Source organism: Aulonocara stuartgranti (assembly GCF_965226115.1).
Source record: "Aulonocara stuartgranti genome assembly, chromosome: 19".
NCBI lineage: Eukaryota > Metazoa > Chordata > Actinopteri > Cichliformes > Cichlidae > Aulonocara > Aulonocara stuartgranti.
The window spans coordinates 22297761-22317834 of record NC_138955.1 but is presented as its reverse complement, the minus strand read 5'-3'; the positions used below and the strand labels follow the sequence as shown (position 1 = coordinate 22317834).

The following is a 20074-nucleotide window of genomic DNA, read 5'->3' as shown; positions in this document are numbered from 1 at the left end:
CTAAACAACCTGAGGTGAGATAGTTGACCCGTTTCCCCTCAGAAAACTCAGAAGTCCTGTGGACTCACCTGCACCTCACTCCTTTTATTCTTCTTTCCCTTTTAAATAACTTTCTCGTGTCCTCAGGTTTTATTGAAGTGTCAGTCAATCAACGACTGTGCTCAGGTGTGATGAAGATCTTTTTGCTTTTAACTCCGTATGAGTATTGATCATCTGCAGCATCTGACTTCAGTACTTGAAGTTTCTGATTGTAGTCTACTGACCAATCAGGAGTAAAGGAGCAGTGGATCCAGAATATGGAGGAGGGTTGTGACGAATCACAGAGACTCTCAGACATCATGTGACACTGTCAAATAATTAAAACCTTCCTTCTATTTCACATCACCTGACACACACACGCCATATCTTTTATTACTCATAAAACATTTATCGCTCATTTGTCATGGCTGACTTCTCATCAGAAGGTTGGCGCTTTGATCCCTGGCTGCTCCGACCTGCATACCTGAGCAAGACACTGAATCCCAAGTTGCACCTGATAGGTATGCATGCAATGTCTAAATGAGGCGTGTTGTGCAGTTCCATGTACCATGTTGGCAGATCCAGAAGTATGTGGACGCATTCATTTTTATAGTATAGACCAGGGGTAGGCAACCTGTCTGATGATGAGTGCCATCTAAAATTTCCTCAGATGTCAGTGTGCCATATGATTGCATTAGCAATAAATTTAATAACGCTCTATATTAACAGTTACACACTATATAGAACCACTTTATAGAATTATATTTGTTCACAGATGTTTGCAGCTATCAGCGAATAGTTATCAGCTATTTTGAAACAGAAAAAATACTTTTTATCCATAACAAGAACTCCATAACTGTACAACAGAAAATATTTTTCTTATTCTTATTCTTCTTATTCTTATTCTTATTTTTCTTAAAATTTTTCTTATCAGTGTTGTGAGGAGACCATAAATAGTTATGGTCTCCTCACAACACTGATAAGAAAAATAAACTAAGCCAATATGGCATGTTTGTTAATACAGAGACATACATGTTAATGTGATCTCTGGTCTCCCACTCAGAGACACAGGTCTCCCAGTGTCCAGCATTCAGACGGCTACCTGAGGACTCATGTGAGGGAAAATCTGCTCACACAGATATGTAGAGCCAAATACTGTCAATAAGGCCTCTGCAATGTTCTGAAGACAGTTAAACTTGTCAGGTAGTGATGTCCAGCAGGTGAACATGCAGCTCCGTGAACACGCACAGCTGTGGATTCCTGCTGCGTTTGTAGTTCTGCAAACTTTTACCCCCACAGAGTCGAGCTTTTCAGTTCAATCAGCTGCATTTCGATGTCCTCTGTGTCCAACCAGTTAATGTGAGACAAATCCAGCTGGTTTGATCAGAAAAGAAAACATTGGTCCATACACCTGAAAAGTCCCAAAAACACATTGTGAATTCTGTCTCGAGTCTACGGATGTATACGTGTATTTCTTGCGGCGCTGATGCTGAGAGGACAGCTCCTGAAGCTTTTGAAGTGTTGGGATATGGAAATTTCAACATCGCTTGAAAAAACTGCCAGCTAGCAACGTCCCTCTCACCAGTAGGCTAAGTTACTTTTAGCCAATTACAAGTTGAATCTGGTAGTTGGGGTTAAGTAAGATACCATCAGTAAGAAGCGGCAAAACTAATATGTCTACGCGAGTTAATCTGCAATGTGTACCACCGGCCCAGCTATTTATTTTTTAATGCACCTTCTCAGATTAATTCACTGCGTGTCGTGCCATCAGCTAACCCTTAGCGTGCCAGCTGTGGCACACATGCCCAGGGTTGCCGACCCCTGGCTTAGACTGTTTGTTGGAGAGTTTGCTGGTTTGTTGATCATAGCTGAAACATGAAGGCAGAAAACATCTATTCATTTTTCCTTGAAATTCTGTCAATCCAATCAATAACCATTGAATAAGCTGACGCTGCATCAGTGTTTAAATGTGTTTATTAAGTTAATGGATGAAACACAACAGGTGAGTTTACACTGACTCTGTCCAATCAGTCTACACAGGATGACATCACAGCTGCTTAAGATCCCATGGCAACACTGTCAGAGACAATCAGGCGGTGCTTAAAGGTCCACTAGACACCTGGGCCAACACCAGAACTACACTGCTGTCCATTAGAGTCCCGATTTCTGTTTTTGATTCAGTCTCCGGAGGATTTTTACATGTTTTCATGCTGCTGTGTTAGTGGGCGGAGCTTCTGTCTATACCATGGTAACTACGACTTTTAATGAGCCTTAGAGGAAGAAAATGGAGCCGCTTCAAGTCAGTGACACATCCCTTTAACATCTCTATTTACAATGACCCCGTTAGAATAAGTTAAAAAAAGAACCAAGTAGAATAGATCCAATCAGGACTGATCTCAGGGGGCACCCCGCCCCTCCCTTCTGCAATTAAAGTGCTTCCTGTTAAAACCTAAATAAAACATTCACTTCATTTCCCAGCAACGACCTGGCCTACCTGAGTGGCAGCCATCACAGGAAGCCCAGATGTGATGTCACATCCTGTCTGTCCCTAAGGAAGAGGAAGTGCTGTCACTGATGTGTCACAGCACTGTCAGGCGACGCTGTGATGTCACAGGTTAGATGAGCTCCCATTCGTCATCAACATCATCCCCTCCAAGAGCGGGGCTTGAGGGGGGGGGTCTGAGGGTCGTCTGTGGGAGGAGTTTCGTCAGCCGATGGGACAATCCGCCAAGTTGAGTCACTGCCCACAACTCATCCTCTGGAGTGACTGCAGAGAGGGAGAAACACACCTGAGACACAGCTGTGTCAAGTATCGGTGCACCAGTATAAAACAGAATAAACCAGTCTTACCGGTGAACCAGCTGGCATTCCCAGGGATCTTCTTCCAGTAATCTCCGGCTGGGTTTCGTTCAGAGACGCCGTAGCGGCGAGCCAGATCTCCGTTTACGCAACGAACCCACGCAGTCCGACAGCTGAGGACTAGCTGACTCACAGCCAGACCTACACACACACACACACACACACACACACACACACACACACACACACACACACACACACACACACACACACACACACAGTGAGACACACTCACAGACAGACAGGTGTAGGCGGGTGATGACGTCACACAGGTGAGTACCTGGAACCAGCTCCCACTCTGTCCCAACGGGCATCTCGTCGCTGAGCCCGGTCCTGACGAAAACGCTTCCTCTGTTGTCGAGCGCCCAGAGGAGCCTGTCATTAGGACTCGTCTGAATGCTCATCAGCTGCACTCCGATCGGCTGCAAAGACAAGACATCACAGTCACCTGGACAAGTGTCACTGCTTCTGAGGCTTTACCTTCAGGAAACAGGAAGTTAATAAAGGGAAAATTACAGGTGGAGAGAACGAGGCGTGAGAGAGGTTTAAACGAATGGTAAATGGACTTCTTACATAGAGTCGAAGGAGCTTTGAAAGAAAAGTGTCTGGATTTCTTCAAGTTTCTTGAAGACGTTTCATCCGAGAAGCTTCTTGACTACTGAGAGCAACTGGTGCAGTCCAGATGCTAAGCCCTATGGGAGTGTCCCCCCCCAAAAGGGTCATGGACCAACTATTGATCCTCTACCTAATCACACGAGCCAAGCTGTCAAAACAGGTGTGGGTCACAATCAGCCATGGTTTCTGGTGAACCACTGTGAGACCTAGCCCCACCCTATCATGTGACTAACTGAGGTCAAATGAATGAAATACAGACATTTGTCTTTCTGAGCTCCATAGACTACGATGACCTGGGCGACTGAGAACCTGCACAGACTTCTTATGAAGAGCTTTTCTACTCTACACACTTTATACGACTCGGCTCATATTGATACAAGCACTTAGTATTCAAAGCACCTGAAAATGACCCTGCTGAAGTTAGGCGGGTTTACCTGTGGGTCGATGTTACCTGTACAGGTGGTTCGATCTGGATCCAGGCCGGTAGCATCATGCTGGGATTGAGCGGCTGCGTCCCGACTCTGAAGTAAACGACTCCTCGGCTGTCCACGGCCCAGACGTTCTGACTGCCACAGCTCACGCTCACCAGACGCACACTTCCTGTAACACACAGGTAACGTCTTACCTGAGCTCATCGTGACAAAGGGAAACATTGAAACCTTCTCCTGGACTCATATGAAAAACAGAGCAGTTTGGTCTGAGCCTGACCAAGGAGCACAGATTAAACACGACCTGAAAACCCTTTTTATTTTTCAAAGTAACAGTAGAACATTTTGATCCTTTCTTGGGGTCGGGGGGGCACCGTGGACAGGTCGCCAGGCTGTTGTCTGTTGACAGATAACCATTCACACTTACACCCATGGGCAATTTAGTGTTACCACTTAACCTAGCCCCACTAACTGCGTGTTCTTGGACTGTGGGAGGAAGCCGGGGTACCCGGAAAGAACCCACACAAACACAGGGAGAACATGCAAACTGCACACAGAAAGCCGGGTGGTGGAATTGAACTCGGGACCTTGCTGTGAGGCAGCAGTGCTAACCACTGGAAACCTGACCAGACACGGGAAGGCTTGACAAACTGATAGTTCAGTTAAATCACTCATTTGTGATCACACACACACACACACACACACACACACACACACACACGAGTTTATCATTTTTTAATAAAGAAAGAACATGTGACAACACAAAGTGTGTGACATCATGTGTTCTTTGTAAATAAGATTCTCATTGGATCTGTGTGAGCTGGTGGGAGGAGCTAAAAGACTTTCTCCCAGCTTCAAAACAAACAGTAACTGTTGTTTTAGCAACCAACACCCGTCTGAAGTCGCTGTGTTTTTCTCTGCGTGAAACTGAAATGTTACAAGAGACCGCTGACTCCAGAGAGGACGCCAGTCATGTGACCTGAGATAGTGAGAAGGTCAGTGGGCTAAAAACAGACCGGACATCTGAGACAGGTCACAGTGTGACGCACACTCACAGACACACACACTGACCTATGAAGTGCCGCCCTGTTACACAAGTTCCAACTGTCAGTGTGACACAGAAACACAGCTGCTGTGTGTGTGTGTGTGTGTGTGTGTGTGTGTGTGTGTGTGTGTGTGTGTGTGTGTGTGTGTGTGTGTGTGTATATGTGTGTGTATATGTGTGCGTGTTTCTTGCTGATCTCTTTCACAGCAGTTTTTAGAATCACGTTAATGTTCACTCATTTGTCACAAATAAAGTTTCCTTGTTGAGAAGAAATGCAAAAATCATGAAACAAAAACGTGAATAAAAGGAACAGGAAGTGTGTCGCTGCTTCCTGTTTTTAGGTTTGTTATATAATAGAGGCTGCATCTCTTGTGGACCCGTCCTTCACATTCTACGTGGGCCAGGTCCTCAGAAGGTCGGGTAGGCCGGAAGTAAACGGCTGTGAAATTGGACGGTGTAGGTTTCAGATTAGCGTCACCGCTGTCTCGGTGGAATTTAATAAACTCGGCCGTCTGCTCCTTGCTGTCTAAAATATAACAGGACACTGGAGTAAACTCGACCGTCTCACACTTCTGATTAATCAGTTTTCTGTTTGATGTTTATTCAGCTGTGTGAAAACTAGAACTATAATCTCAGCCAAACCGATTTACTCAGGAACGAATAAAACACTGAAAAAAGCCAAACAATAACATTTTTAAGTTATCTAAGTGACTCATGTTTAACCTGAGTAGTGAAAGTGCGCGGGGGTTTGAAAACGATGTGCGGGGAGTTTGCTGTTATCGCCCTGGCTAGCTGTCGAGCTGGTGGGTAACAGACGTCGCCGAAAACGTCGGAGCACTTTTGCAAATACGTGATGTCTTGATAAACCGAGCAGATATTTGAAGTTTACACAGCTACATTGTGAAAATATCTTAAAAGTTTATTTTGTGACCCAATAAGAGTAATAAGAGTAATATTACAACGCCTGCCATTGTTGAAAACTGGAACTGGCTGGGCCACGCTATGAATTCTGGGATATGGTGGGCAACGAAGGACACGCCCGACCCATCTTTCAAATCTGGGGAAAAGGAGGACGCATTTGTCGGCCGGATTCGGAGGAGTCTACGAGTTGAGACAGCCTTCGTCGCGTCGCTGTGACGTAATCGGTCTACAAATGCGGCCTCAGGAGGATGCAGCCCCTGAATTTGGACACCCCCACTGACACATTTTGTTTGTTTTAAATTACAGCTTGGCAGTCACAACTCATCAGCCAATGAGTTTTGAGCTTTGATCTGATGGGCTCGCCCACTCGCACACAGAAGTATCAGAGTGAGTTCAGGTACGCACCGAGTTGGCTCAGGTCCAGGGGGGTCCAATGCAGTCCGACAGGGCAGGACGGGGACAGAGTCCGAATGCTGACCCGGCCGTGCGTGTCCAGCCCCCACAGAGCGTCCCGGCAGGCGGACAGGTGAGTCAGCTCCACCTGAGCGCACACAGCATGCCATGAGATGAAGACACAGGTAACCCTTAAGACACAGACAAGTGGCAGGTGTGTTTACCTCAGGTGGTAAAAGGACTGATGAGGGGCGGAGCTCTCCATCCTGATCCCAAACGCAGAACAAGTCCTTCCTGCTCTGAGCCAGCCACAGGAAGGTACCTGAAAATCAGGTGACACGGGGTAGGGTTATGCTTGGTACAGGGCTCAGGTATGGGTGTGTCCAGCTATGTTACCTTCTCTGTGAGGCACCGCTGAAGATGTGATGAAGGTCCACCTGGTGGCAGAGACGGTTCCTCTGGGAACTACGTTCTGCCAGAAAGTTCCTGAGACGAAAAGACAAATCAGCCTAGAGCCAGCTAGAGCTTACTGGACTCTATTGGACTTTACTAACCCACGAGGCTGCCACGTGCTAGGTGAAGCTGGTTCTGGCCCGAGGCCACCCAGACTCCGCTGGCATTGGCGCTGACCAGGCTTGGCTGGCACTGGGAGTACTGTGACAGGAAGGCCACAACGCGCTCCATGGGTGCTCTGGTTACCGTGGCAACACTCTGCGTGGCCTGCAGCAGGGTCTGGAACAGACTGCCCTGATCGAAGACCACGTAGTCCGAGATGCTGATCTGAAGGAGAGACACGGGCTGAACCAGAATGCCTCCAACAGAGACCCTAATGATGGAAACCTCTTTGGCTGTCATCGTTAACATACAGTCTGTCGTACAGACGCTAAGGCTCACCTGCCACCAGTGATCATCCTCGCCCTGCGGTCTGGACGAACACACGCCAGTCCGAAACCACAGGCTGCCGCTGGCATCCAGAGCCCATGCCGTCCCACCGTCTCCCAGGGCAACGCACATCAGCTCCAGACCCTGAGCCTCACTGTGACACACACACATACACAGGTGGTGAGGAGTGTACCTGATGGTGTGTACCTGTGTTGCTAGTTCACACCGCTTCCAGAAAGACAGTGTTTCTCCCACACCAGCTTCTCTTCACCGGGTCCAAAAATAGATTCAAAATCCTTCTCACATCCAACAGCTGTCAGAGGTCTCTTCCTGTTAAATGGGAGTTCTTCCTCTCCGCTGTCACCGAGTGCTGCTCGTAGGCATTGATTGTTGCTCTGTTTCTTCTCTAATATTTTAGTGTGGACTGTGTAAAGTGCCTCAAGTTGACTGCTGTCATCTGATGCAAATGTCATAGTATTACTGAAGTATAGTAGTAGTATAATAGTATTACAGTAGTAGTAGTAGTAGTAGTACAAGATTAAGTAGTTCAATTCCTTGTAATCGTTAGTCAGCTTGCCTGTTGATCAGGGTATCAGCTCGTGTACTACAATCAGCTGGTTTGAGTTCTCGGAGGAGGAAAATAGTGGGGAGTGTCCCCCGCGGATATGGACATAACTCTTGTTTTTATTGCACAAAAGGATGAGATGGCAATGGTAAAATGGAAATCTGTATCCAAGACTGAAGCACCTGTGTAATGCTGCTAACACAACTGCATAGACAGCATGCTAACACTAAGTTAGCGTCACTTTGGGTTCTTGGCTAAGCCTGAGTAACAGCTGACCCCAGCCACGCACTGTGAGCTGCGGTGAAGCCAGCTGTTGCTGAACTTCATCAGGTAACAAACGGTCAGGCTGCAGCCTCGTTTTTTTCCAATTTGTATATTTATAAAACTCCAAACAACAGTTGCCTCAACTCACTTTATATTGTCAGGTAAAGAGCCTACATGAATCATTTTCACGTGTCTTTGTGCTGTCAGCTTTGTGTTCATACCCAAATACTAAGAGAAACGTGTGTGTCCTCATTAGGACAGATATTTGTGTTGGTGTGTGGGGCTGTAGCTGGAAGTTTATATTGTCTCATAATTACTGTTTAACAATGTGTTTCAGGTTGTTTTACAGAGAAATGCCAAAGTAATGTAACGAATAGTGTAAAGAATGATTTCCTCTTGGAAGTAATTAAGTAACATACTGCATTACTTTGAAAAATGACTTTTTTGAGTAATGACCCCAACGCTGATCACAACAAAGAGCGGAAACACCTCCGACAAACATTTGACAGCATGACATTAATATGCATTAATGTCATGTTTTTGATATGCTGCTTGAGATGGTGATGAGTGTCAAATTGGAGCCAATGACAGTCGATGAAATTGATAATGCAACCAGAATTCCCATCTCTATGCATGATTATGTTATACTTTCTACCCTTGCTGCAGTAATAGAGTAGTATTACAGTAGTACTGCAGACCTATGATAGTATTACGGCAACAGTACCTGATGGTGTCGTATTTCCAGCCCTCACCCTCACTGCAGTAGCTGTTCAGGCCTTCTCGGTAGAATAAAGCTTGGTGCTCGCTCAGGGCCCACACCACACCTGCCCGCACACACACCTGGCTGAACACGCAGGGGGTCTCCACCTTGATGGAGCGAGCGCAGGGCCGCTCCACGCTCAGACCTGAGACACACAGTGTAAGAGTTTCATTACAGAGCTTATCTGACGTAAAGGGTCAGCCTGGTTTAAGCTCTCGGGCTTTTTGGTTAAGAGCAGCCTGATCTGTGGCTTTTCGTTGGTTCGGTTTTATGACCGATGGTCATGGGATCGAGCAGATCGATCATGTGTGGTGGAGAGGAGGAGCTCTGACCTTACTGATGTTCAGCAGTCACAGTGAGCAGAGCTCTCCTCAGAACCTGTTTTATTGATCTGGGTTTGATTTTGTTTAATCTTAGTCTCTCCTGACAGCAGAGCTGGAGGCAGGTGAAACCTCTATGGCAAGGCGCACTCTGCTGGTCACACACTTTATAGCCGTATGTGTTTACATAAAGTTATGGATGTTGGAAAAAAAAAAAAGAAGAAAGAGAGAATCACGTTTTTCCTCTCAGTGAGTTTAGAACTTCCTGCAATCAGAGGAGGTGAGAACACCTGCTCAGGCACTCAGGTGACTGATGACGTTGCAAGTGGAATAATATTTGTGTCTCAACTGCTTAAAGTTTGCAGCGACATCATGAAGACTAATCCACCAACACAGACCTCTGAAGGATCAGCTGACAGGAAGCTCACACATTAGACAGGAAATGCTTCAGCTGTAGTTCTGTAAAAACAAAGAGTTTACTGTGACATTCAGGCAGAGCCATTTGTACAGGTGCATAGTTACCTGTCTGCAGGAAGAGATCCCCATTGGTCCTGACGATCCAGGCAGAGTCATCACTCAAAGCGATGAATGCCGCCTGCTCCACAGCTTTGTACCAGTGACGTTTTCCTTTCGCCGAAAACTTAGCACACGCGAACGCCGTCAGGCTCTTCTGCTCCACCTTCCACAACAGGTTACCTGCAGGGTTAGACCGGTCATATGGAAATAATTCACCTACACAGGAAACAGTATATTCACTATAAAACAACAATGACATCAGCAAGTAAAGACATTATCGCTTACCTGAAGGCGATAATGCCATCTGGTGGACGTTATCCTCAAAGCGCTGCCAAGTGAGTCCAGTTTCAGGCAGAGGGCTGCAGAACAGCCCACCTTTAAAGTCCAGACACCACACATACCTGAAAAGGAACACCTGTCACACATCTGCACTCACCTACTCATCACCTGAGGGATCAAGAGAGCCTACCTGTCCGTCACCTGCAGGCTCAGTATCCCACATCCTGGTCCTGAGTACCCCATCCAGCTTTCCGCCAACTAAAAGACACATTCGTAGGAGACATGAAGGATTCTCTGCACAGGTGTAAGTCTCACCTAGTCAGGTTTCTGTCTAACCTGGTCGGGTTTGAGCCGGTCTCTCTCCTGGCCATCCTGGTCTTGCGAATTCTCCGTTGGATTGGTCAGGCAGGTGAGGGTGTCCACAGCATTACCAGCAGGGGGGAGCATGTGGCTGTAAATGTCATCGTCTTCATCGCTGGACAAACTGGGCTTCCTGTCCAAATTGGACACGGTAGAGTGGAACATTTGGTCTGCCATACCAGCAGAGGCCGCCAGGACATCGTCCTAAATGCACAGGGGGAAAATTAACTTCACCTGTGCTAAACACGCAGATCCACAGACGAGTTTCAGGCTCAAACCCTGACCTGTTAAGACTTTATTGATACTGATACCATTACTAATAGAAACTCTTACTGATACATCTTGCCAAAACACAGGGGATGACTGAGCAGGTGTGATCCCTGGAAATGTAGGTGGGCCTCAGCTGTAACAGCAGCTGTATTTACACACAAGTCACATGTTCATGAATGTTTGTCAGAACCTTCAGCTTAGACACACCTCCTCCTCCGGCCCAATCAGAGGGCTAAGAAACTCGTCAGCCTCCACCGGCTGACGATCTGGCAACTCCTCTGCTTCCTCAGTGTTCTGCATGTAGGAGAAGGTGCACTCCAGCAGCAGATCCACATCAGGTGTTGGGGGTACGACCTCAGCACCAGGGTTCGGGTGGTTCTCCAGGCCTGGGAGGAGCAGGGAGCTGAAACAGGAGGAAGAGAAAATCCGGTCAGCAGGTGGTGCAGATCAGACAGAACAACACCATCTTCAGATATTCACCCAGTCTGGTGGGAAGAAGCCTCCACCTCCTCTTCTTCCTTCATGCCTCTCTCTGAGACTCTCGTCTCCCAGGGGCCCTGATTTGGGTGGTGTTCTGGAGAGTTCTCGTTCTGAAAATCCACTCCAACGAGGGAGGCCCGGTCGCTCAGAGGAGTTCCACTTCCTCCGTCACTGACACTCCCGTCCTGAACTACAAACATGGAGTCTGAACAGCTGCTCTCAGAGAGGCGGGTCGCACCACCGCTGTCTGAGGAGAGAGAGACAAGTCAGAATCACACACTCACCTGTCTGTCTGATCTCCTGTTTAAACTGTTGCTCTGTGTACTCGTCACAGAGTCACATTGGTCATAAAGTGGTAAAACGCTTTACAGAGTGGGAGGAGTCACACTTGCCTTGTCGTCGCCTCTTTTTCTTCTTCACTCTGATGGGCTTTACCACCAGCTCCTGTTGCATCTGCTCCTGACCCAGGGGGGTGCTGTAACGTCTGGATGTCAGCTCGCAAGAACCACTCGCTGGAGCGTTTCCATGGAGACTGTCCCATGAAGTGACGGAACTGCTGCGGCTTCGAGAGCTACTTGCGAACAAACCGGACAGCTGGCCAAGCTCAGTCACCTGGAATCACAACCAAACACACCTGGTTACCCTAACAGAAAGGACAGGTATGGTTACTGCAGGCTGTCCCAGGAATCCAGGTAAACCACAGCAGCAGCCATACCCCCAGTTGCTGCTCCTCCTCTGCCTCCTCCACTTCCTCCACTCCTCCCTCCTCTTCTTCCTCTGCTTTCTCCTGTCCACCCTCCCCTCCTTCGCCATCCTCTCTTCCCCCTCCCTCTGTAATGATGGCCATGGTTCTGATTGGCTGAGCAATTTCCACTGATCCGACTGATCGGAGGATGGTGGGTGTGGTCAAGGGTGAGGACAGACAGACAGAGAGGTCCAACACTGACAGACAGAATGAGGGTATGTGAAAAAGAGAATTGGTGAGATTATACTGGCAATGGGCTTTTATTAGTAGTAGTGGCAGTATTATGCTCCTGTGATATTATACTGGTAGTGCTGGAGTTGCTCACAGTTGGAGGCAAGACCCTCGGGGCTATTGGACAGGCGGATGATGTCACGATCTCCTTTCAGGACGAAGATCTCGTTGTCACAGCAGGAGACAGACACGATGTCTCCGCTGCTCTCCAAAGCTCCAATGATCACCTTAAGAACACAGATCAGTTAGAAATTTAAACAACATTCACAGAACGCTCAGAAGATTCAGATTTATGCAAAATTAATCCAAAACACAAAGCAGTTCAGAAATATGGGAAATGTTAAGGAGCTTGCAAAGAAAAGCGTCTGGACTTCTTTAAGTTGCTTGAAGGCATTTCACCTCTCATCTGAGAAGCTTCTTCTAGAATCAAATGGTGGAGAGTCCCAGATTTAAACCTAGTGGGAGTTTCCCCCCACAGAGGGACAAAAGGACCCCCTGATGATCCTCTACCTCTGTTCAAAGATGGTCGCTCACAGTGGACATAGATGGCTTCTTTCACTCCTCTTTCAAACCATCTGTCCTCTCTGTCCAAAATGTGAACATTGGCATCCTCGAAAGAGTGACCTTTGACCTTTAGATGCAGATGGACTGCAGAGTCTTGTCCCATGGAGGTGGCTCTTCTATGTTGTGCCATGCGCTTGTGAAGTGGCTGTTTGGTCTCTCCAATGTAGAGGTCTGAGCATTCCTCGCTGCACTGTACAGCATACACCACATTGTTAAGTTTGTGTTTTAGCGTTTTGTCTTCGTGATGAACCAGTTTGTCTCCGAGTGTGTTGCTGGGATGTTGTGCTTTGAGAAGATGCTCCTGAGTTTTCCCGATACACCGGCTGCAATATTTTTATGTTTGTCTTTCTTATCCTCCCTCGCTGGTGTCTGGTCTTCTTTTCTGTGCCTCTTTGCTGACTTTAAGAACGCCCATTTAGGATAGCCGCACGTTTTGAGTGCTTCTTTTACATGTGTGTGTTCCTTCTTTTTAACATGTTCTGCCCGGTGGTGTAGGGTCCTGATTACTCCAAGTTTGTGTTCCAGAGGGTGATGGGAGTCAAAGAGGAGGTACTGGTCCGTGTGTGTGGGCTTCCCGTAAACTTCGCTGTTGAGGTTGCCGTTCTCTTCAATGTGCACAGCGCAGTCCAGGAAAGGCAAACAGTTGTCCTTTGTGTCTTCCCTGGTGAACTTGATGTTTTTATCCACAGCGTTAATGTGCGCAGTGAGGGATTCCACTTCTTGTGTCTTGATTTTGACCCAGGTGTCGTCCACATATCTGTACCAGTGGCTGGGTACACTCCCTTTGAAAGAGCCAAGAGCCTTCCTTTCCACTTCCTCCATGTAAAGGTTGGCTACAATAGGTGACACGGGGGAGCCCATGGCACAGCCATGTTTTTGTCTGTAGAAGCCTTCGTTGTACTTGAAATATGTAGTGGTGAGGCAGAGGTCTAACAGTGTGCAGATCTGATCGGGTGTGAAGTTGGTCCTGTCCTCCAAGGAGCTGTCTTCTTGTAGTCGTTTTCTGACAGTCTCCACGGCCTCCGTGGTGGGTATGCAAGTGAAGAGAGAGACTACATCAAAGGACACCATGGTTTCATCTGGATCCAGGGTAAGTTTCTGGACCTTGTCGGTGAAGTCGGTGGAGTTCTTGATGTGGTGTGGGGTGTTCCCCACGAGAGGAGCAAGGATGGTAGCAAGGTGTTTAGCAATGTTGTAAGTGGCTGAGTTTATGCTGCTCATGGGTCTGAGTGGGACAGCTTCCTTGTGGATTTTAGGAAGTCCATAGATGCAGGGTATGGCATCCCCTGGGTAAAGGCGGTGATATGTAAGGCGGTCAGTGATTTTGTCCTTTTCAAAGTCCTGAAGGCAAGCTATAACTTTCTTTTTGTAGCTGCTTGTGGGGTCTCGCTTTAAGGCTTCGTAGGTGTTGTTGTCACTGAGGAGAGTAGTGATCTTTGTGTGGTAATCCGTAGGGTTTAGGACCACGGTGCACCTTCCCTTATCAGCTGGTAATATAGTGATGTTGTGGTCTTTGCTCAGGGAACTGACGGCCTTCTTTTCTTGTATTGTGAGGTTGTATTGTTGGACGGAGGGACTTTGACACTGGACTTTCATCCTGATTTGCTCTGCTTCTGTCTGTGATAATTTGTTAATCCGTATGGCAGTTTCTGTGGCTGTGATGAGGTCCACTATGGGCAGCTGTTGTGGAGAAATGGCAAAATTGAGTCCTTTGGCTAATACTTTCTTTTCAGGTTCAGTGAGATTACAGTCTGAAAAGTTCTTCACCCATTTTTCCTGACTGTCCTCAGGTGTGTGTTCTTCTCTGTGTTGTGTAGGTTCTGACTGAGGAGTGTATGTTTTAGAAAGCAAGGTGTGGAATTTCCTGCGTTGTCTCTCTTTTCTTTTAGAGAGTTGGGCCTGCTGAGCCTTGTCCACAAACTTGTAAACCTTTTCTAAAATACGAGAGGGTTTTCAGTTCCTGCAGAGTCTGGCTGATCTTGTTCTGGAGGTCATCTATAGTGAAATGGACCTGTCTTATCCTTTCACTTAGAAGTTGATTTTATTCTCCCCCTAAAAATCAACTATGTCCCCTGACCATGGATCCAAGGCGTAAACCCTTAGGAACAACTTTGTCTGCATCTTAGGTTGAAACGGAGATGGTTCCTATAATCCGCTAGTTTCCATGATTCCTTTTCATACTGCCGCACCAGTTGAAGGGTGTTCCTCACAAAATGTACGGCAATATGTGTTTGAAGGTTCTCAGTCATCCAGGTCATCGCAGTCTAAGCAGCTTGGAAAGAAAAGCGTCTGGACTCCTTTAAGTGGCTTGAAGACTTTTCACCTCTCATCCGAGAAGCTTCTTCAGTTACGTCACAGAGTATGGAGAGAGTTTACGAAAGAGAAGCAAATAAGAGTCGTCAGGTGCTCAAAATAAACCTTAGACTCAAACGTTAGAACAGGCTTTTCCCTGCAGCACGCCATGTAACAAATACTTACAAAGGAAATGGCGGCTGTTGTTAGGTTTTGTATTGTTGATTGTCATTTATGCTTAGAAATATTTACCCACATATGCTTAGAAGTGTATAATCATTTGTAGATTGAAAGAATGTCTCATCCTAGGAGGTCTGTAACGGCTCTGAGTAGCATGAAGGGGGAGTGCGTTCACTCCCTCTACAGAGTGTTCTGGCATAGATCACACACCTCCTAGGAGAGGTCGTATCTTCTCTTGCTGATATATGGTATAGCAAACACACGTATATCTGTTTAAGTATAAGAGCCTTTTGTTCAGATGGACCCGCTCCTGGCACCAGCGTTTGGGGAGTCTTCACAGGGTCACACCTTGACCTCACACACACACACACACACACACACACACACACACACACACACACACACACACACACACACACACACACACACAGTATTCTTTGTTCACATGTATACCTATGTAAGATGTCATATGTTAATGACCCTATGCATATTCATGTAACCACAATAAAAGGAGTGCTATGGGGAGCCTGGCTGAGAGTCTGACGGAGGTGGTGGAACAACACTCGGCTCCAGGCAGGACTCCCTCATGCATGAGTAACATGAAGAACTTTGCCTACTCGTGTCTTGCTTCGCTGTGTAATTATATTGTCCTCAACGTTCCAGCGGATAGGTTCAAGCTACAAACCTATCAGCTGTTACAACTTATATCTAAAAATATATCGTTTCATGCCGAAATTCACTGAATTTACAGAAAGTGCACCACTTTGCGATATATGTCTCATATGGGGATATGAGATTTGGTCATATCGCACAGCCCCAGTGCTGCATATGGTCATTACATCTTATCTCTGTCACTTTCCAGTGCAGTCAAAGCCTTTGCAATTTCAACAGTGATATTGATATTATTGAACTTTGTTCTAAAGTTTGACTGCACAGTGCCTTTGTTTGTGCTAGCCATGTTAGTATTTGGGCTACTTTGTGGACAAGTAAAACTTTGGCTCTGTGTTAGTGCCGAAGGTGTTGACATACCAGTATTGTGTCCTTATTAAGAGATGGAGCTGCTTTGAAAAAAGAAGCACGCGGTTTTCAGAACTTGTCTGTTAAGCTGCTATATTGGTCATGTGACGCCCACAATTCCAGAGTACACATTTGACGTGAAGTAAAAGAAGACTGTTTGTAAACCGTGTGGAGCAACCGTCGCCGGTAAAAACACAACACACTTTTACATTTTATATTTTGGTCAGATTACTTAACCTCCAGTCTACGATAACCTTATGATATTTAGTCAGCTGAAAACAGACTAAAACGAAAAAAATGTAGATGCCTAAATTAAGACTGAAACTAAGTCCAAATTTATTGTGAAAATTAACACTGCCTCAAAAACCCTATCCCCCATATTTTTTCCCATACTGGCTTCTCTTTTACTTGCTCCCTGTTTGGTCCAGAATTTAATTTAAAAGCCTTAATGTCATGAATAATCATACCCCACATTATCCTAAAGATCACATCATTCAATCAGAAGTACCTGGTTCAGACAGTCCAGGACATAGATGCTGTACTCATTCCAACTGAGGATCCAGCCCTCTTTCAGGAAACAACTAAGCAGCCCGAGCTGGCGGTCTGCTGGACGGTACCCTCCGATCGGGTCAGGACGAGGAAACAACTCAAACTGAGGTATCTGAGTCAGGCAGGTGTACAGAAAACAGGTCTGTTACTAACACAGGTGTATCAATTTCAGTGTATATGTATAGGTATGTGTTGGTGTTCCCAGTGTACCTGTGAGTTAAAGAGGGGCTTGAGCAGCCGGGTGTCCTCCACCTGTCCTCTGATGTCAGACCTCCACAGTCTGAGTCCAGGTCGAGCAGCAAACACCTGAAGGTCACTCTGTTTACAGAGAGCAGGTAGGAAACAGGCTCCGAACCGTCCACTGCTGTAACAGCACACAAATTCCACAGTATCAGTACAGGTACAAGTGATGGTTCTGTGTACGAGTATCACCAGTGAGCACAGGTATAGATAATATAGACGAGTACCACTAAATCAGTAACCGGTAAAATTTTAGGGTCTTTACCTTACAACAGCGGTCCCCAAACTTTTTTGGGCCACAGACCGGTTTAATGTCAGACAATATTTTCACGGACCGGCCTTTAAGGTGTGGCAGACAAATATAAGAAAATAAAAGGACACGACCAAGACAAAAACTGTGGCATTTTGTAAATATAATAATAAACGCAAATTCACTGTGTAATTGTGTAATTTTATTAGCAGCATCCTCCTGAAATGCGGCAACAACACTGACACCCTCCTCTCTGCCACTTAATGCTCTCTGGTCGCTATGGCAACGGGTAAAAATTTATTTCAAAATACGACACACATCTGCAACAGGAGGTGAGATGAGAATGGGGTAAGGGGATGGGGATAGGTGGGGTCTGGGGTTACCTCTTGCGGGGCTTGGTGCCCAGCTGTAGCACTTCCTGTTTCTGTGTGCAGTATAGCAGGGATCTCTGCTGCGTTGATACCAGCAGCACCTGGTGACTATACTCCATCTGAACCACACCTGAGGACTCCTCCAGCAGCAACACAGGCTTACACACCCCCTGCACGGACGCACACACACGGCGTAAGGGCGGGTGTGTTACAATGGAAAGGACGGAGGCAGTGTGGGTATTTACCTGGTCCAGGTCCAGAGAGGTGAACACAACTCGTCCTTTATCGTCACCGGAGAAAAGCTTCATCCCGTTTGTGCTCCACGCCAACGCTGTGACAGTGCCTTTATGGAGGCCGACAACATCGAAACGCCGCAGCTGCACAGAGACAGACAGCTGTGTGTGTGTGTGTGACACGGGTGCACAGAGGCAGAGGGGGTAACAACAGCGTTCATTGTCAATCAATCTTCTTACCTGTTTGTTGCGACCAGGAAGCGGAGATACCAGCTGAAAGACTGCAACCCGTCCTGAAGAGGTTCCTACAGCAACCAGGTCATCAAAGCAGCTGAGCAGCTTCACAGCTGTGATTGCATCATACTTCCCCTGTTACACACACACACACAGGTCAAAAGCAGTCACCTGTCTCTCGGTCTTCCAGGTGTGAACTTGTTACCTGTCCTGTCTGTGGTGAACAAACATCTCACCATGCACTGCAACATGTTTTTATCATGTGATCTGTCTCGGTGCGTCTCACTCCTGTTCAAACCTTTTCAAGCTCTCACAGGTGGCTCCAGGAGAGTCTGAGGTTGAACCAAATGTAACCTGTAACACCTGAACCTGAATGCATCACTGGTCACATGACTGCAGGATATGATTGTCACCTGTCTGAGCACACCTGCATCAGTGTAAACGAGTTAATGAAAGTCTGAGCGCATCATGCAGATGCAAAAGTACCCGTTTAAAGAATCCAAATATAATTTCTGTCTTTATTTAACCTGCCAGCTATCTGACATCACCTGTGTGCCATTGCCTGTCTGACAGAAGTCCACATAAACCTCCCCAACACTTAGTATCTAAGTATTGTAGGAAAAGACCTCTCACCTCTAAGCTGTATTTGTTCAGGTGTGCGAGCCGGCGGCAGTACAGGTAGAGCATACCAATGCTGCTGCCCACAGCCAGGAAGTCACTGCTACTGTCCAAAGCTGTCAGGTAAACCAGGACTGACCTGAAGCCCCGCTGCACCTGCAGGGAAACAGGGGACCCCTCAGCTTCATCTCTGACACCATCATCATCATCATCCACACCTCGACAGGTACATACCTTGGCTGGGATGGCATTCAGCAGGTAGTAGAGTGGGCAGAACTCCCTCAGGACAGACTGCGGGGCCAGCTGAGTAGCCATGTTACTACCGAGGTGAACTCAGCTGATCCTAGCAAAAAACAACAACACAGAAATACACCTGAGGACAGGTGAAAAACCTGCTCATCACCTGCAGGAGCCTGGACCAAAGAGTTCAGTGAATATCTGTTTAGAACCTTCTGGCTGTTCTGGGAACGCCACTACCGTCAGGGTTTTAATCTTTAACCCTTCACCAGTCTGCGAGGGCGGCGCCCTGAAGCACCGATAGTACGGCAGCTCAGTGGATCAAACAGACACCGAATTAAAAAAAAACGCTAGCCAAGCTCAAACGGTGCTGCTGAACACTGATCTAATTTTCGCTGAGGCGGATTCACAGTAAAATCTCCGTTTGTTAAGTGGAGTTCGGCGTGGACGCCATGAAAGTCCCTATTCCCGATCAATTATCAATGAGCCTTTACGCCAAAAACATATTTGCGGTTCGACATCTGGCAGCTACACGCCGCGCAGACGCAATATAAAGGAGCCAGCGACGTCATTCTACTCTTCATTAAAATAACAATAAAGGTGAATCTGCAGTTTGAAAGCGACCAGCCTGAACAAACGTTGAAATTTAACCGGATTTAAAGCCTGTTCGGTGGAGCAGACTTGTGCCAAATAAAGCAGAACCGTTTGCTGGATGTTATGGAAAGTCTTGGTTTCCCTTAAGCTTCTGTTCTTGTGTTCCAAACTCAGCGGATCTTAAAAATGGCCGTTTACTGAACGGAGTTTGGTTTGACGCTGCAAAAGGCTGATGTTAGCTCGGTAAGCTTCTGTGGAAGGTGACAACTGAGAATAAATATCCCCAAAACGAAGTGAACAAACAAAGAAATAATTAAATAAACAAACAGTCACCGCGTTGTTTACACATAAGTGTCCGGGCTAGCATCAGTGTCGAACGCTGTTAGCACGCTGGCTAACACCGGCGCGTGAAGGAGATCGTGACATCTCACCGAAAGCTGCCCGCGAACGAGGCCGCGCAGATGTTGATCCAGGTGTTTTTGGTGCAGCTGGATGTTGGGGATCGGACAGGTGACATCGCCCTGCGTGACTGCTTCCACCGAGGCCATCCGCAAACTGCGCCACCTGCTGGTCACAAGCATCAAGAAGCTGCGGCTCCCCTCAGCTTCCGGTTTTTATTTTTATTTTAGGTGTTTGTTTATTCTGGGTAAAACTAAAACTTCACCGATAAAACTCCATCTCCCGCCTTATAATTAATAAATAAACATAAACATTCAGAATTTAATGACCGGAAACGGAAACTCG

General features: G+C 46.9%; 1 protein-coding gene across 3 annotated transcripts; it reads right to left on the bottom strand.

The window, feature by feature from the left end:
• Positions 1–1974: 1974 nt before the first annotated feature.
• On the bottom strand, positions 1975–19947 carry tecpr2 (tectonin beta-propeller repeat containing 2). 3 transcript variants are annotated; one of them, XM_082515952.1, is made up of 27 exons: positions 19762–19947; positions 18734–18842; positions 18515–18655; positions 17888–18016; positions 17660–17791; positions 17427–17584; positions 16764–16917; positions 16513–16665; positions 12046–12178; positions 11691–11917; positions 11364–11587; positions 10976–11218; positions 10703–10898; positions 10202–10429; positions 10056–10123; positions 9872–9987; positions 9593–9766; positions 8715–8895; positions 7174–7315; positions 6834–7059; positions 6676–6765; positions 6504–6601; positions 6292–6427; positions 3944–4092; positions 3158–3299; positions 2869–3018; positions 1975–2785 (listed from the first exon to the last, which is right to left on the bottom strand). In XM_082515952.1, the coding sequence occupies exons 2-27, from the start codon at positions 18812–18814 to the stop codon at positions 2634–2636; spliced, it is 4023 nt and encodes a 1340-aa protein (XP_082372078.1). In that variant the 5' UTR covers positions 18815–18842; positions 19762–19947; the 3' UTR covers positions 1975–2633. The 3 variants fall into 3 exon arrangements, with proteins under 3 accessions (XP_082372078.1, XP_082372079.1, XP_082372080.1); XM_082515953.1 differs by lacking the exons at positions 18515–18655; positions 18734–18842; positions 19762–19947 and adding an exon at positions 18118–18499; XM_082515954.1 differs by lacking the exons at positions 1975–2785; positions 2869–3018 and having other exon boundaries at positions 3164–3299; positions 3927–4092.
• Positions 19948–20074: the final 127 nt, after the last annotated feature.